Source organism: Calidris pugnax, unplaced genomic scaffold, assembly GCF_001431845.1.
Source record: "Calidris pugnax isolate Ruff unplaced genomic scaffold, ASM143184v1 scaffold407, whole genome shotgun sequence".
Lineage (NCBI taxonomy): Eukaryota > Metazoa > Chordata > Aves > Charadriiformes > Scolopacidae > Calidris > Calidris pugnax.
This window is the reverse complement of record NW_015091179.1, coordinates 680,863-698,871: the sequence shown is the minus strand read 5'-3', so window position 1 is coordinate 698,871 and position 18,009 is coordinate 680,863. Positions and strand designations below refer to the sequence as shown.

Genomic DNA, 18,009 nt, shown 5'->3' with positions numbered 1-18,009 from the left:
GGGGAGGAGGAGGAGGAGGGACTGGGGCCTGGGATGGTGACAGACCCCATCGCTTTCCCAACCCTTCTCTTGGCTCAGCATCAGCCCCTATTCTCTCCCCATCGCCACAGAGGGATTCACCCCAGCCACGAAAACAACAGCCCCGGGCAGCGGCGTCGCAGCCTCGCAAAATCATCATCAGAGTGATTTTGAAAAAGAGGAGAGCTGTGCTGAGCAGTGATGTCACCTCCCACAGCCAGCTCCAGGCATTGCTGGAGGGATATGGCGTTAAACCCCTAAATAGTTGCCCCAGAGCTCTGGGTTAAAGCGTAGAGTCCTTGGGGGACAGGCTGGGTGCACCCACAGCAGGCAGGCAGCGATGGCTGCTGGCTCCTGGCTAGTGATGGCCAAGCAGGACCTGCTAACCGCCCAAGCCTGGGGAACCCAGGGGACCTCCAAAGAGCATCAGACTGTTTTAAAAATACTTTATTCTTTAGAAAATACAGCGTTCAGTACAGTGTGCTCTGCTCCCCCCAGCTTCAAACCCCCCCAACTGCCCACTCCTGCTCCCCCGAGGCCAAGGCAATGTCAGCACATTGGCCAGGGCAGCAGGAAAGCCGAGGGGCAGGTTTCACCAACCCCGTTTTCATCTTCCCAGGGAGGTGGGGGGCTCTCGAGCCCTTGCTGGTACCCAGCAGCAAGGTGCTCTCTCAACCAAAGCCCCCATTCACAGGGCCAAGGTCACCCCCGAGAGCTGATGGTGGCCCTTGGTGGCTGGGGACAACCCCGGGAGGGGGCACGCAGGGGCTGTCACACTTCCCCACACGAGGGTTGGGATAGCCCATGAGATTTTTAAGACACGGGGCTGCCCCAGACCAGAGAGCCAGCAGCAAACCAGGGGGGTGTAGTAGGGACGGGGGCACGGGGAAGGGTGGGATCAGGGCTCAGGGCCCTCATGGCTCCCATCCTGAACAGGGATGGGGCTAAGTCAGGGCTGTAACACCTCCCTCCCAGGGAAAAAGCCTTACTGGGGGGGTTCAAAAAGGAGATGCAAATATCACCAAAAAGCAGACTGACCTTTTCCAGGGCCAGGATGAGCTCGGGACTGGAGGAGACATTCCGCCTTCCACCAGCTGGCTCCCCCCCAGGGACAAACTCCTGCCAGCAAAGCCCATGCCATGGGGAAGGGTCCTGCCCGCACCCCGAGGGGGTGCAGGATCACTCCAGGCCTGGAGCAGAGGGGCCATGCACACCAAGAGAGGGATGGGGGAGCAAAATCTGGGGGCTGGGGGGGGCAGGGAAAGAAGCATTTTCTCTTTTCAAACAGGAATCCCCACCACCACCCCCTCCCCTTTGCATAGAGCAGCTTGCAGGCAAGTGCGTCCTTCAGTCTCCCGGGGGACACCGAGAGCAGTGGCTGTGACCCCGGGGGGGACAGGAGCAAGGCTGGGGGACGTGACCCCGCTGCTCCCATCCTCCTCCGGCAGCCCCGGGGCTTGCACAAGGACACGGGGAAAAGAAACCCTGACAACCCTGAACCCCACCCCATCGCTCTGCCCCCAGGTGCAACAAGCCATCCTGACGTTTAAAAAAAGGAATGAAATAGGAAAAAGAAGGGGAGGGGGGAAAAAAAACCCAACAGGCTGAGATGGAGGGAAAGATCCCCAGGTCAGCAGAGAGGAAGCCGGGAAGCGCCGCGGGGATGCTGTCCTTTCACCGCCCGGTCCTGCGGGATCTAACTGTCCTCCCCGTTCTCGCCCGGCCCCTTAATCAGCCGCTTCTGTCCCCGTTTCCCCACGGGCCCCTTGGGCTTGGCGAAGGCCTGCTTGAAGGCGTGCTGCTTGGGGTGCACCTCCTCGTAGAGGAACTCCGCTGTCAGCTCGGCTCCATCGTCGATCTCGATCTGCAGCCGGGAGCGGGGAGATGGGGGTTAGTGGGGTCTTGATACCCAACTTTTGGGCAACCAATTCCCCCCTGAGCCCACCGGTGGGGCTGGACCAAGGCTGAGGTAGGTTCCCTTGCGGATGCCTCGCATGGGTCTCTGCTCCATCACCTCTGGGTGGGCTCGTGCTTACCTTCTTGGCTATCTCCAGGCAAAACTCCTGCTCCACGGTGTCCAGCAACCGGCTCTTGCAGCTGGAGTAGAGCATGCGCTCCTTGATGCTGCACTTGTACCCAGGCATGGAGTAGATAAAGACTGCGAGAAGAGAGCGGGGCTCGTGGCACTGCCCGGGCTTGTGGCCGTGGAGCACCAGGCAGCTGCATCCCAACCCAATCATGCTTTCCCAGTGCATCCCAACCCAATCATGGCTTTCCTGGTGCATCCCAGCCCAATCATGGCTTCTCCAGCCCCAAGGGTCCCCGTCTACTCAGCGACGGAAAGCAAAGCCACCCCATCCGTCACCCCTCCCCAAACCTCCCCTGGCTCTAGTACGCCTGTGTCACAACGGCTGTGCAGCTTTGTCCATCTGAGAGCCCTGCACTGCACGTGGCAGCTTCTTTTGGCACCAAAGAACCTGCCAGCAGCACCCACCATGACCAAATGGCAAGCAGGAACCGACTCAAGGTCCCCTGCTGCACCATCCCCATCACCACTTGCTTCCCACACGAGCAATGGTCCAGAGAGTGGGGTCCACAGAGTGTGGGCTCTACCCAGTCCCCGTCTGGTGCCAGGGCACTCACCCACAGACTCCAGGTAGTCTCCCTCGTGTGAGTGTTTGTACAGGAAGAAATGGTAGCGAGCTGAGTCCTGAGGGATCCTCTTGGGCAGGTCAGCGATCTCCGTGGGGCTCGTGTGCACCAGGTCAATGGTTTCCCGCTCCAGATCCAGCTTCTGATGGACAAGAGGGGGGGTGTGGGAGCAGACAGGAGAGGTGGCAGCAAGAGGCAGGGACAGTGGGGTGCAGGGAAGCCACCCGAGGGACCTACCAGCTGGATGTAGTTGATTTTCTTCTGCTTGAGTGCCTGGATGGCTTGCTGAGCATCCGGCTGCAAGGGGAAGGCCAGGCCCTGCAGGGTCTGGTGCTTGCTCTCCACGCTGATCTCCGTCTTCACCTGGGGATGGAGACCACCCCAAGTGTCAGGGCAGAGACCGGCAAAGGGTGGGGAAGGGAGAGAAAGGACAACTGGCCAGTGCCACAGCAAAAGGCTTCTCATCCAAGGAGCCTCCTGACACCCAAGCTCACGGGAACTGCGGCATTAAACCACGGAAAGTCAGCCAGGCTCGGGGCAGCGATGCTTGTCACCACACTACTGCTCCAGGAGATCACCTGGCCCCAACCATGCACCCCCACACCCCTCTGCTTCACTCCCAGCAAAGACCATCTCTAAAGTGATTGTTTCCCAGCGAGCCCTTGGCAGGGACGCTGTGACCAACGCTGGCCCCTGTCCATCTCCAACCATCTCCAACTGCAACCTGCGGGTGATGGGGGAGCCCTGACATCAGACCATTCAGCTGCACGGGGGTCCCTGCTGGTGGGGAGGGCAAGCCCCTCCTCAGTGGGTTTAATGGCAGCAGACAGGCAGCCCCTCCGACGCCGGAGCTGGGAAACTGGAGATCCACAGCTCGGAAAGATCCCAAACGCTGTTTTCCCCAGCAGAGGCTGCCATCTGTACCCCAAGAGAACCCCCTACTCCAGGAGACAGAACCCCACTTCAAAGAGGGAAGAGAAATAGATTGCAGACATGTCACACCACCCTGGGTGCCTCCATCCAGCCCAACATGGGGGTCCCTGACAGGAACTGGAGGGTGCCATGAGGTAGGGAAGGGGGGGCAGGACGCGGCAGGCGCGGGGCATACCTCCTCGGGGCCAGGGTACTCTACCAGCGATGGGCAGCAGCAACAGCCCCCCACCATCTGCCACAGAATACAGGGAGACGGCGTCACCCCGACGGCGAAGAGCCCACCCATCCCACCTCAAGACACACACCCAGGTGAACAGCAACGCTAACCCAGGAACTCTGCAGCGAGCGTGGGTCCCTTTCCTTTGGGATCAGCGTGGGGAATTTTGGATAAAGACAGTCCAGCCTTTTTTTTTCATTTGTTTTTTTACTTCTTTTCCCTCCCCCTGATAGAGAAGAGGAAGAAAAAATCAAGGCATGCCAAGAGACACGCAGGAGTTTGAGCTCACATCTCAAGACCAGCTCGGCAGCACCAAAGTGCATCTCGTTAGGAGGCCGCCCTTCGTTACAGCAGCCCCACACGGTACCCACACCCCGGGGAGGTGATGGACCCCGGGGTGGCTGGAGCACAGCATGCAGAAAAACACCACTGGAGAAGGAAAAAAAAAAACGGGCACCAAGCAGGCAGAAGAGCCTACCATCTCAGTGTTCGAGTCCTGGGAACGGGAATCCTGCGAGCATGGGGAGAGGAGACACACCATCAACGGTACCCCGTGTGGGGACAGAGAAGGGGGGTGGGGGTCTCGTGTGAAACGAGAAGGGGAGGGGGACACACGGACATGCTGGGAGGATGGAGGCGTACCATCTCTCTGCTGGAGGCCAGGGAAGACAGGTCCTGGTGGCGTGGGCAGGGAGAGCAGCAAAAAGCAATACGGGAGACATCAGAGCTGGGGAGGAACGGGAGGGAGAGCCCCGGCCCCGAGCCCTGGCAGCCCCGCACGTGACATCTCCACCGACATCCCTTCATGGAGCCCATCCCTGCCACCAGCTCCACAGCCAGGGTGGCCCCAACCCAGCATCTGGAGGAGTTCCAGCAATCACAGCAATAGATTTTGGGCTATCCCTCACCAAACAGCATATCATAGAATCATAGAATCACAGAATGGTTAGGGTTGGAAGGGACCTCAAAGATCACCGCATATCTTAAAGGTTTGAGGGGAAAAAAGTGCCCAAGCCTCTACCCGTGCCCAGTGTCCTGGAGGATGACCAGGGTGTGAAGGCTCAGCTCTTGGGAAATAATTGCTCAAGGGTCATCTGGTACCAGGTGGGCGAGAGGTCCAGCCAAGCTCCAAGCTGTGCTGTCCTACTGTCCCCTGGTGTGCCGTGGCACCAGCAAGGGCCTGAGGGCAAACACGCAGGGTTTTGGAGGCTGCACACAAACTCGCCTGTTCCTACCCCGTGGAGAGGTGCGTAACGAGGACATTACCACTGCCAGACCCTCCAGAGCCTCATCTTTCTTTCTCCCCCATAAATACAAGGAGGCTGGGAGAACTATAGCAGGACTGGAAAGAGCTAAAGCTGCGACGTGAAGCACGCTGAAGTCCAAAAGTCCTAAGAGATGGGAAGTCATCCTAGCAACATCAATTCCCCCATAAACCTCTATGTTTTCTACTCCTTCTCTTTTCAAAAACACTAAAAACCAGCTCACCAAAAGACCCCCAGGGCACAGCCCGGGAGTTGTGCATGGGACAACCCAGCAGGCTTGGTTGGGCTGGCCCCTGCACCAACACGGAGACCCTTCAGCACACCCTGCACTCAGCTGCTTCCCACCTTTAAATCCACAGGCAAAAATATATCCATTTTCCTCTCTTTCTAAGCACCGGTGACCGCTCCCCGTGGCTCAGGCTGACAACAGGCAACAGCATATCTTCAAAAATAACCCCCAGCCCAACCAAACGGCACCTTCACCCGTGAGCTGCATCTCACAAGGGTGAGGGTGGGAAGCAGAGCATGGTAGAACAACTGGAAAACAAGCGCCATGAGCACCACTTACCTGGGCACCTGACCCTGCAAGACACAGCCCAAAACAACCCCCCCAAAACCCCTTAATCCTGCAGCACTGGTCGGCCAAGGCGGTGGCACAGACACCCAAAGGTGCCGAACAAGCTGCAGAGCCACCATGAGCATCCATCTCTTTCTTCACCAAATGTGGGCATCACCTTGGATCCTCCAGCACAAATCCTGCCCAGCCCCTCCAGGCTGGGAGCTGCAAGAACCACGCTGAGACCCACGCAGTGGAGACCACCCCTTGGTGGTCAGCATCTCCTGAAAGTCGCTCATCTTCACCACACCCAGACCTGCTCTGGCAGGTGGAAACCTCCTGCCTCATCTTTTCCCATTAATTAATGCCATTGGGCTGATTGGCTTCACCATGTGCCCCAGCAGAGGCGGAAGAGAGAGGGATGCTCCTCTAGGGAGGAAGGTTTTCCACGGCATCCAAGTGAAATCTCCCCCCCCCAACAAAATCCTGCTTCCAGGTGGTCTTCCCACCCGGTGAGGCCATCTCCTCCCCTGCCTCGGCGTTTCACAGCACCGCAGAGGTTGGCACAAGTGCTACAAGATGCTGGCTGGGAGAGGATGGTGTTACAGCCAACCCTGCCCCACGCCACGTCCACATTTTTTTCCAGCAAATAAGCGCCCAAATTTAGGCTAAAGATCTGTATTTCTTGGTACAGCATCCCTCATATTTATAGCTACAGAGGAAGAGTATGGGAAAGGAGGCTGCTGCAGCCCAAAGATAAGCCTGAATTCTTCCTCCCTCCCCCACGACTTCAAACTCAGCTCCGGGTTTTGCCCCAGTAACTAGAGGTTAGAGACTGCTGCCTGGTTTCAGCCTCAAACCATCTTCTGACTGCCAACTACAGCGAGCAAAACAGAGCCCCAAGCTCACGTCCTAGAGCAAGGGAAAAGAAAACAGTTCCATAAATTCCTCTATGCCAGCAAATTGCCCATGAAGATGCTCGGTCTGCCCTGGCATGGTCAGGAATGGGTTAAACTGGTGTGGTACAAGAGAGCACAGTAAAAACGAGCCATCCCTTTTAGCTGGGTGCTGGGATGCTCCCTCCCACACCTCCATCAGCAAACAACACATCCCTGCAAACCCCGAGGGTCTCGGGGCTCCTTCTCCCCGGGCTGGTGGACACCCACCTCGTTGATGCGGATCTGCTGGAGCTCCTGCTCGGCTGCGGTCAGTGGGGCTGGGGCAGAGCAGGAGGACACATGCTTTTGGTAACCGCTCAGGGACACGTCCTCCTGCAAGGCAGAGGGAGAGGGGGAAGCATCAGGGGGTGGTTACTGCTGTGGGGCTGGATGCACCCACAGCGTTAAGGCTGTGCCTGAGCAACCCAGTGGGTCTCAGGCTCTCTCCTTCCCAGGAGGACCAACACGAGCAGCGCTCTTGGGTGCCTCCATGCAAATCCCATGATTGATTATAAACAGTGCCAGTATCCACCAGTGCCTGTTGAGACCACCCTGCCCCTCCCCAGACACCCACGGCTGGGGCAGTGTGGCTTCTCCAGATGATTAACAGAGCTCATGAGCACCAAAGTGAGAGGGAAAGACAGAGACCACTGCCCAGGAGCAGGAGGGCAGCAGTGGGGATGCTCCCTGGCTCCCATGGACAGAAGAAGACCCAGAGGAGGGCTGATGCCCGGGAGGCCCTGGCTAGGCAGCTCCCTCTGCAAAAAGCTCATGGAAGAGGAGGAGAAACCTCCCGCCAAGCCGGATGGATGGCCACGGCATAGCAGCAGCTGTCGCTGCTGGAGTGACACTGCCACCGCCTGGCGCTGCCTTTCCTGCTCAGAGTAAAGCTCTGGATGTCTTCTGAGCCTTCCTCCCACTTCTTCCACAGTCTCCACCACAGACTGACTGCAGCTGTGCGGGCAGGAGAAAGCAGCAGCAGCCACTAAGGACAAATCTCCGTCCCACTTGGCTTCAGCACAGGGTTGAGCCCATAAAGGCTGCCCAGGAACCACCACCGTACCTTCACTGTGCCAAACATCTCGTCCTTTATGTGTCCCCCACCAAACTCCTTCTTCACAGTGGCTCTGGTGGCGGCGTACAGCATCTTCAGCCGGACCTGCGCGAGGAGGGAGGTGACAAGAGTGGTCAGAGAGGGGACTGGAGAGCAGCACCTCCACACGAGAGGTGCCCGATGTCCCCGTCCCACCTCCAGGCAGGGAGCAGCCAGGGAAACCCATCAGCTCTGAGCGCTGCCCGCAATCTCACGGCTTATTCTGTGCTTTGTGTTCCCAGCCCTGAGCTCCAGCGTGTCATTTCTCACCCACACCTGGGCAAGAGGAGGCACGAACACCACCAGAGTCACCTAAAAGGGACTTCTGCCTTTCAGGACTTCTTTTGCATCATTCTCCTGCAAAATGCAGGGAAGAGTGTGCCTCGGTGCACCGCCCTTGCAATGAGACCCTCACAGTTTGTTGAGATATATAGACAAAAAATACTTATTATTATATGTATACACATGTATATGCACATGCACACATGTAGAAAATCATGTATTTTACATTATTTTATTGTGATTGTGTATGTGTGTATATGTACATGTATACACATATGTATACACACATACAAAGCTATATATTATGTGTGTTATTATAATCATATATATGTGTATATATGCATATATGTATATATATAAATATATATTTGTTAGATACATCTCAACAAACTGCCGGAGATCTCTTATACATGTGGTTATAATATATATGATAATATATAATAATAATGATGTGTATTTGTGAGATATATAACAAATACATGTGTTTTTTTATGTATGACAAGTGCACATGTTAACATGGCAGTAAATCTATATAAGATACAGATCATATAAAATATATATCTATATGACAAGTGCACGTGTTAACATGGCAGTAAATCTCAGGCTTGCTAAAAGCCTGTGATGGAGATGTGCTCAACAGGATGGCATTTTTCTAGCTGTAGGGCTGGCATCCTCTGAAGTACCATCCCCTGGAGCACCATCCCCTGGAGCACCATCCCACCCAACCAGCCCTTCAGAGCCCGCTCTCGGACCCCGGCCCCAGCCCAGCAGGTGTCAATGCCGGCCCGGCCACACGCGGCTCTGGAGGAACCAGACTGCTCGGCCCTTTTTAAGGCTGATTTTGGATCTGGGCCTGGAGAGGGACTTGCAGCCGCTCGGTGTCCCGCCTCCAGCGGCACAGGGCCAGGCGACTCGGTGCCAGCACCAGCTCTTCCCTGCGATGCTTTTGGCCAGAGCTTCAGTGGGACATCTCCATCCCAGCCCTGTGGTCCATACTGCTCCCCCACCTATGTCCCAGTCCCTCCACCTCCTCCCCCAGTGCTGAAAAGAAGACAGAGGTGGGACCCAGTGCCTCTTACTGTGTTTTTAAAAATTTCCCCTGCCCCCAAAGGGATCTCCACTTCTTAACCTGGACATGGTGATGGAGGGAGTGAATGCTCCTCCTTAGCCTCAGCACAAAGTCACCTTGGCCAGCATCTCCTCTACCCTCCACCTCCCAGATCACGTCCGTGTCCCCACGCTGGGGTGTCACAGCCCGGCGCAGTGCTCACCGGGGAGCTGTCGGGGGACCAGGAGATGAAGAGCCACTCGTAGCCCTGGGCGTTCTGGCTGTCCAGGCGGTAGAGCACGTAGCATGGCTGCTGCTCATCTAGCAAGGGCAGCACAAAGGCATCGTAGTCATTGTCCCAGCGCCGGGACAGCTCTTTGTGGGCTCCCAGCACGAGCTGTTCTGGAAGGAGAAGAGGGAAAAGGTGGTGTCAGGTGAAGGCAAGGCTTAGCTCACCTTGCAGGACCACAGGACGGCTCATCCAAGGGCTTGCTGCAGTTCCAGCACTGACAATGCCATCCTGCAGAAAAACAAATGAAGCTCTCAAACCACATACATGAATGTACAACCCCACGGGTGACCACCCAGGAGATGCCGTCTGGGCTGCGACCACCACAGAGGGACTGGTTTTCTGCCAGCATCTCACTGCCTCCTGTCCAACTATCTCCTCCCCCCTCCCACAGTCTCCTCTCTGGTGACCATCCATAGCTTCCTTCTGCTCTGCCCCCTCTAGCTGTGTAGTCCCCAACCATCCCTCTTTGTTCACAGGGGAACATAAGAGCTCTTCCATCCCACCTGGACAAACTCTAGTGGCTTGGGCACTAGAAGACCTCACTAGAGACATGAGGAACCACCTAGATTTGGGGTGCTGAGTAAAATGAAAGTCCATTGCAAAAGCCAGGACAATGAGCCAACACTGCTCTTATCAGATTCCCTGTAACTTCAGAGGGGTCAAAAATCTGAGCTGATACCTGAAGCCCATGTCTGTGAGGACCAGAGCTGTCCCAGAGACCCCAGCCTGGGGCAGGACCAGGAGAGCCTTGGCCTCTGGAAGCTACCTACATATTTCATACACGTGGTTGCATCTCAAGTGTCTGGAGGGTATTTTTTTCAGCTGCTACGCAAGGGGTGGTGGGGCTGGGAGCTCTGCAAGCTGGGCAGTGCCTGCCTGGGATATAAACACTGGTGCAGGCATCCTGTAAACATGAACGCCCCCTGTGAGGGTCAAACCAAGTATTGAGATGGCTGGATAGAACAGCGATGGTGCTGGAGACGATCGGTGTATGTTGTTGGAAAGCAGGCTCTACTTTTATTCCATTTTTAGGCACAGAATAGCCTGGGGAGAGATGTCAGGACTCAGAACAAGATGTAGGAAAATTTAGAGGTGCCAAAGCAAAACAAGTTTTGGCCTTGGACAGCTGGCACTCGAGGAGATGTTCAGCCTGGCACGTGCCCTGCCTGGACCTCTGCCTGTGGCCCCGCTGCCCACCGGGAGCCGGGGAGCCCCTCGTCTGGGGCACAGCCCTCTCCCTCCCAACCCATCCAGCTCAGCAGCTCCAAATCCCATAGTAAGAAATCTTTTCAGGGAAAGACCTGAGGAATAAAGGGTTTGGGATGAATTACTCTCACCTCCCCTCTCCATCCGAGCAGGGCATTCCCCCACTGACAGCAGCACAGTCCTTCCCTGCCCAACACCACCCTGCCACAGCATCTGCCATGGCACGCTGAACACCTAATTATTTGTGCTCGAGGGGCACGTGCTAGTGGTACAGTAACAAGGGCAGCAGAGAAAAAAAAAAGTGCTGAAAATACTTTACCTTGAGCAAAACTCCCTGTTCCGTGAAAGAGAAGTGTCAAAACCTCAATGCGCCCCTTAAAATAAACAGAAAGCCCTACAAGTGGATTTGTGCTTCGCAAAGACCCAGGATCCCGAAGAGACTGCAAGGAATTTTGCCTGGCCAGAGCCCCTGGCAGCTCGGGGGTGTCTCCAGCTGCCAAACATCCCGACACCTCACGCGGGAGGCACTGGGTCTGAGCCACTCCAGGCTGTTCCTGGGCTGCGACCAAGCTGGACCCCAGCCGTGCCCTGGGATCCAGCAGCCTCCAGCTCTCCCCTGGGCTGGGGGAGCTGCTTGTTCCTCTGCCTCCCATCGGGCTCTTCATAGTTCAGCTCAACCCTTCCAGGGCCAAATTTTCCTCCCTGGGAAGCATCAGGAAGCAGCCACCCTCCAGCAAAGCACCATGGCCAGTGCTGGCTGTTTTCAGGCTGTGTTTCTGCAGGGTGCTGCTGCTGGAGAAGCACAGTCAGGAACGTTCCTGGTCCCGGAGGTCCCCCCAGCACTCAGCTGCAGACAGGCTGCCCTGCTCCGAAATGCCCGTATGAGACAGCCCTGCCTGCAGCTCTGGTGGGCACCAAGGTGGGACAGCACAAGAGCCGGGAGAAATGCACCCAATGGGGAAGACCACAAAGCCAACCTTGTCCACGAACCTGCTGACAGCGAGAAGGAGAGCATCAGCTAAAACCACGCTGGATCACAAGTAGTTCTCATGCCAGGAAAGCATTGGTGAGCCTCATTGTGCAACCTGCTCCCACACATACACCTTCTTCATCAAAGCTTGGCTGCTTCTGGCTGGCTCCCAAAGGCAACATCAGCTCAAGGAGCTCCCAAAGCAGCTGTAGCTGCTGTCCTGGGGATGCCCAGACAGAGCATCTGCCATAAGGCTCCTGGCACTCTCTTCCTCTCCTCTCATCCATGCTGTTTGCTCTGACATGCCCCAAGAGTAATGCCCTGTAGGGCAGAAAGTGCTCTGCAAGCCGTCAAGCAGGGCTGGAAGCTCCACTTCCACATCCTCTGTGCAGGCAGGGCAGCTGGCAGGTCCTCCCCAGCTGGCTCAGGACACATCCCTTCCAGGGTCAGCATTACTGCCCAAAGGTCCTTCTCTGGTGGGTAGCAGCAGAGCTGCTGTAACACATGTCCCCCTGTTACAGAAGAGTGGTGGCCCAGAGAGACCAGGCACCTTTTCCTGAGTCATGCAGGCAGGCAGATGGGATGTCCCTGAGCCAGGCTGGTGGAACCACCACCACCTTGTCCCCAAGCTCTTCAGTACAGAGATGCTCCTGGCTCTCCTCTCCACTTGCCTCTCCACAGGAGCCTCAGATTCTGCTGCATCTCAGAGGCCTCTGCAGACCATGGCTGGTGCAGGACATGGGAAAGGAGCCGGCAGGGTGTGAGACCCAAACTGGGAAGCACAAAGCACTGCCAAGTGAGGTTGGTCCATGAAGTAGCTGCTGCCACCAAAACATCAGACATAAATATATCCCATTCAGCCTGAGCGGAGATGGAGGGACATCATTTCCATTGATGGTAAAACATCTTCCTTGCTGGTGTCACTGGCCACCACCCAAAGCCAGTGGCATGAGCCCCAGCACCCTAAGTCCAGGCTTAAGGGCATCCATAACTTATCCTAATGCAAACCTGACTCCCACTTTTTAAAAGAAAAAGGAGTCGACAACATCATTGCCAAAGATGCTCTGAAGAAGCAACACAGATGTCACATCCCAACACAGGGGACCTCGCCGAGGCCAAAGCCAGCACCGACGAACCCTGCAGTGGCCCTGCTGATGTGTCCCACGTGTTTCAAGTCCCGCTGTTCTTCCAAATGGGGTTTCACAACCCCTCCGAAGCCAGCACGAGCTCCTTATGACCATGTGCCCCTTGGCGTTTGCAACATGGTCCTGGTGGCCCACCCGAGGGAGGTGGTGACAGCCTCTTGGCAAGGCATTAATGTCCCCGCTGCTGTGACAAACAAGTCATTCATATGCAATTGTATGAGGCTGAGGTAGGAAAACCTACACCACGGAGGCTCCCGCTGGGACGTTCAATCAGTGCTTTGCTCCGCTCGCTTGTTTGATAGATGTAGAGGCCACCCAAGGCATCTTTTGGTGGGGCAAACGTGGGCAGGTTGGCACCACCCTGTAAAACTGGGCCAGGGCAGCCCCCTGCAGAGGAACAGGGGGTGGGATGGGGTGGGTTTCGGCATGTAGCATCCCTTGGGGGATGCAATCAGGGCCCTGTGCCAAGTCCCACGCTAAGAAGCACCCCCCTGCCCAGAGCACCTCCTCGCCTGGCATGGGATGCCACGTCCAGGAGGAAGATGCTGCGCATCACCCCCAACTGTGGTCCCACAGCACCCACAGCAGCTTCACACCGAGCCCCCCAGAGCAAAATTCCAGGCAGCTGTAGCAAAAGCCACCCAGAGCCCAGCACCGAGCCCAGACATCGGCATGAGTCCACCGGCAAAGTCACTGCTCCTCCCCGGAGCCGCGCCGGGGCTCCAACGGCTGCTCATCAGCACACCCAGATTTTGGGCTTGTATTTCAGCTCGGGGCTGCCACGTGCCAGGGAGCCCCGGCGGGACGTTCCTTGGGGTTTTCAAACACACAAGCTGGCAACGGCGGCAACAAAGAGGAAAGGGGGAGAGGGGAAACAGGGCCGACATGGCGTAAATCAAAGCGCTTCAAAACGGGACTTACCGTCCTCAATGATGACCTTGATGAGCCGAACCGAACCATTTCGGGCTTTGGCAAAAAAGTCCCTCAATTCCGTGGTGGCTGAAAGAACCAGAAACATTGTGGTCAGATTTAGCAGTCAAAGCAGGTGTTGGACTGCTCGGTGACCGGCCAGGGAGGGGAACAACTTGACAGGATAGAATTAAAAAAAAAAAATAAAAATTAAAAAAATCTGGTGCCAAAAAATTGATAATAAAAATAATACTACAAAACCCAAACAGCTGGGAGCAAAGTGTTGCAGCTCCCCGAGGCGTCAGAGTTAAATAGCAGCTGGGAGCGCATGTGATCCAGAGAACTTGATACTTGGCCTGGGTGAACATAATCACCCAAATTTAGATGATGGCTTGGCCGGTGCAGGCGGGGAGAGCTCAAGTGACAAGTTTATTCCCTTTACAGAGCAACAGGGTTTGCATACAGGGGGTGGCTGGAAGATGTCTCAACAGGCGGTGACGTCCCGGGCTCGTGACACGCAGCATGGATGCTGCTCCAAGGCAGCTCGGGACCAGCATTGACTCCAAACTGGAGGCACTGGTTTGAAGCTGAGACCCTATGGAAGGGAAAGGCAACAGAGCCGGCAGGGCTTTGGTTGCAGAAGGCTTTTGGGAAGTGTTTTGGGGAGCCACCTTCCTCTTCAGCCCCCCTCCCTGAGCACCAGGCACCAGCAATGGGTCTTCAGCATCCTACCAGGAGGGAACAGTGGGCAGTGGATGGTGACCCACAGCCAGTGTCAGAGGCTTAATCTGCCCATCCCAAAAGCATCACCAGTGCAGAGCTCCCTGTCCCATCTGGGACATGCTATGTGAGAAGGCAACGCACAAGAGATACAGCTTGAAGAGGCTGAGCCTCCCAACAAAGAGCATCTCCCAGCCCACCGAGTGTCCAGCATCTCCCAGTGTGGGCCCCCCGAAAGCCCCTTTGATTACATGCCTGAGCCCTTTCCTGGATGTGGCCACGCAGCCAGGGAGGTCCTGTGAGTTCAAAGCTGCAGGCAGCTCTGAGCTTGTTAGAAATACTAAAGAAACTGATGTTGGAAAGATTAGAAGATGCCCCTTAGTCCACAGCAGAATCCATGCTCGGAGTTGCCATCAGCAGCTCCTGGTGCTTTGCCCCACCACTCACCCATTACTGATCACCGTGCTGGAGCAGATCCCAGCAGGAAGGAGCTGTGGTCCCCGGAGCCTGAGAGCACCCACAGCCAAAGCACTTTGTGAAGAAAGCTGTCCCTACATCAGCTGAAAAGGTGCGGTGGCCAGAGGAGCCGTTCCTGCTGACAAGAGCCACATCCATTCTGCTTCAGTCCCACCGGCAGCGGGTACCAGACCTCGGCACAGCCCCCCAAACATCACCACGGGAGGGTGTCACCCATCACTCACCCAAGGGACACAGGGGCCATCGACTCTGTCACACACCGTGCTGGAGCAGATCCCAGCAGGAAGGAGCTGTGGTCCCCGGAGCCTGAGAGCACCCACAGCCAAAGCACTTTGTGAAGAAAGCTGTCCCTACATCAGCTGAAAAGGTGCGGTGGCCAGAGGAGCCGTTCCTGCTGACAAGAGCCACATCCATTCTGCTTCAGTCCCACCGGCAGCGGGTACCAGACCTCGGCACAGCCCCCCAAACATCACCACGGGAGGGTGTCACCCATCACTCACCCAAGGGACACAGGGGCCATCGACTCTGTCACACACCGGTGCCCTCTGTCTCCCGGAGGGGCTCTCCAGGCAGAGGCACTGCCTGCAGCACCCTCAGCCCCGAGGGAGAAGGAGCAGGCATGGATTTGTCCCCATGGATTTGTCCCCATGCACAAACACTGATGATGATGCAGGCAGAGAGGTGGACAGGGATGTCCTGGGGAGTCCCCTGAGGAACTCCTTCTTGTCCCTGCCAAGGGATACCTCTGAGACACCTTTGTCCCACCAGCTCAAAGCCTGCCCTGATCAGAGGTCTGGATGGCTTCTCCTCCCAGGGAGAGAAGAGGCAGAGATGAGGAGGAGCTCCCAGGCTGGTACCCAGCGGTGCTCCCACACAAACCCAGAGATGCCACCACAGCAGGACCCCACGGGAACAGACACACGGACACCCCAGCGAAGGTACCTCAGCTCTTCATGGCATTTTAGGGGGGACACAGGTTTGCTGGGGTAACCCCACTGTGAGCAAACCATCCTTCTCCCTCTATCAGCATGGAGCTCTCCCACTTCCCAAAGCAGACCTTCACCCTCTCCCCGCGCTGGGGGGGAGCTCAGCCCGCTCCTGCTGCTCCCACCCAAGGATGCACTGATATTTTTAGCCCCTTTCCCTGTTGAGAGAAGCTCTTTCCTTCTGGCAGCATCTGTGGTTATTGCAAACACACGAGGCGGAAGAGGAGGAGAGAAAGAGACATTTTTACACCCAGGAAACCTCAGGCAGGAGACCAAGGCTCCAAATAAGCATCAAGCTTCACCGATTCCCACTACGCTGCTGAGGAGGGAGTAACACCAGCCTCAGATGTTTCTAGAGCATCAACTTTGGGGTAGGAAGAGGAGAGCTCTGCAGCACTAACCAGCTTGCAAACCCTTCCAGCCTGACCCCATCCTTCCCAGAGCCCAAGGGCGGCACACAGGGGTCTGGAAAATCAGAAATCTGGGCAAATCCCACCCCCCCCAGCCCACCAGGGAATAGCAAGAGTGCCCAGAAGTATTGAATGGACAGCTGAGGTGATTGACATATGATGGCCAAGCACTGGGACCTGTGTAGGTACAGAGGGGTTTAAGGGGATGGGGAAAAGCACAGATGGTGCTGGAGAAGCATGATGGGAAATACCACGGGGTTCTGCCAAGAAAGGAGATGCTTTCCATAGGAGGCAGTGGCAGAGCTTTCAAAAAAACCTCAGAACGGGCTTCTGAACTTTAATTCTGCTGAAATAAAAAAAAATAAAATAAAAAAGCAATTTTCATTTAAATAAAAAAATCACCACAGTGTCTTTGATGTCCCCTTCTGTCTCTTGCAACGCAGCCAAGAACCAGCGAGGAGGCAGAGGAGGACGCTAGGAAAGGTTTTCAGCACAAGCTCAACGACTGCTTCATTATGGCATGATTACAACTTAATTGGCACAGCAGACTTGACGAGATGGCTCCCGTGCCTGAAATATTAATACAAAAGTCCAGAGCCAGCTCTGGAAGAAAGGCCAGGAGGAGACCTTACCCTAGAGATAGAGACAAGCGGTACCTCTGCCCCCAGATATCTCCATGCTGGGAAGTCTCCAGGACCCAACTCAAGGGCTGAAAAACCCACGTGTGGAGAAACCACAAAAATCAGCTGCTGCTTCTGGTTTCTCTACTTCTGCATTTGGCAATGAGGTGAGGTGGGAAAGAAGATGCTGGGCACCCCTCAGCATGGCCAATGCATGGGCCCAGCTCCGACCATCCTCGTGTCTGGATGGGGAAGGGAGGAGTGATGGGGCAGAGGACTGGAGAGGCACCCATGTGTCCAACTCACCCTCTTGACATGGGTTCCTGGAAAATCCTGGAACAAATAATGCAGAAACAAACCCAAGCTGGGCTACAGCCAGCAAGGAACCTACCAAGAACAAACTTGCATAAGATCAACCTAGCTTCCTCCAGCAGAGCCACAAACCTGTGGGCTTCAAGAGTCTCGATCAGTCGGGCTTCTTAAGTGTCTCCAAGTGTCGGAAGCCAGCTTGGGAAACACAGTGGTGGTGAACTTCTACAGCAGCAGCACTAAACTGCACAGACAACTCACTCTGGGAGGCATCAGAAGTTGGATCGAGCAAGGTCTCCTGGGGACCTGTGGGGGGTCTGGGTTTAGGCCGCATCTCCATAAACACCTCTGGCAACTGCAGTAGTGTTTTCTGGAGTGGCAAGGTGGGAAGCTAGAGGAGATGCAAGCGCGCGCTGGAGAAGAATTCACCGTTCTCTCAGGAGACTGGAGAAACGGGCTGGAAAAAAAGAGAAATCGGATGAAAGGCAGAAACAAGAGGATGACCACATTACTTGGTGGCAACACGGCTTCAGGCATAGCACAAACAGCATGTCCAGGCTCAGCATCGTGCAAGGAGCAAGGCATAGGACAGATGGCACCTATGCCAGAAGGCACCGCGTGCAGGAGCGACCAAAGGAACCGGGGCTGGTCAGCCCAGAGGAGCAAAATATGAACAACTTGTACTGGTTTTCCAGACAGAAACATCAGGTCCCACCGTGGCATTTGGGAAATGTCACTATGAGGGTGAGCAGACACTGGGAAGGACACCACACCTCCATCCCTGCCCTGAAAGACCTCCAGAAACCCTCCTGCGGTGCTGCCTCTTTGAGGCAGGATGAGCTCAGTGGCATCTTGAGGAACCTTCTGGCCTTCAGCCCTGCTGCTGACCCTCCTGGCAGACACAGTGAGCACGAGCACCAGTGCCTCCTCAGCCACCCTCCCTCCCGTGACAGCCCACAAATC

General features: G+C 55.9%; 1 protein-coding gene across 1 annotated transcript; it reads right to left on the bottom strand.

Moving 5' to 3' along the window:
* Nucleotides 1-450: 450 nt before the first annotated feature.
* Nucleotides 451-13,810, bottom strand: TWF2 (twinfilin actin binding protein 2). The gene is made up of 8 exons (XM_014959477.1): nucleotides 13,537-13,810; nucleotides 9,226-9,404; nucleotides 7,643-7,738; nucleotides 6,808-6,912; nucleotides 2,908-3,033; nucleotides 2,662-2,812; nucleotides 2,055-2,176; nucleotides 451-1,882 (listed from the first exon to the last, which is right to left on the bottom strand). Exons 1-8 carry the CDS (start codon nucleotides 13,631-13,633, stop codon nucleotides 1,715-1,717), a joined length of 1,044 nt encoding a protein of 347 aa, XP_014814963.1. The 5' UTR covers nucleotides 13,634-13,810; the 3' UTR covers nucleotides 451-1,714.
* Nucleotides 13,811-18,009: the final 4,199 nt, after the last annotated feature.

Bases quoted from the DNA above. Each gene is read 5' to 3' on its own strand.
- TWF2 (XM_014959477.1), bottom strand. From the start codon at position 13,633: ATGTTTCTGGTTCTTTCAGCCACCACGGAATTGAGGGACTTTTTTGCC. The intron at 7,739-9,225 runs GTGAGCACTGCG...CTCCTCGCGCAG, and splicing joins GGTCCCCCGACAGCTCCCCG to GTCCGGCTGAAGATGCTGTA. The intron at 6,913-7,642 runs GTACGGTGGTGG...TCTGCCTTGCAG, and splicing joins AGATGTTTGGCACAGTGAAG to GAGGACGTGTCCCTGAGCGG.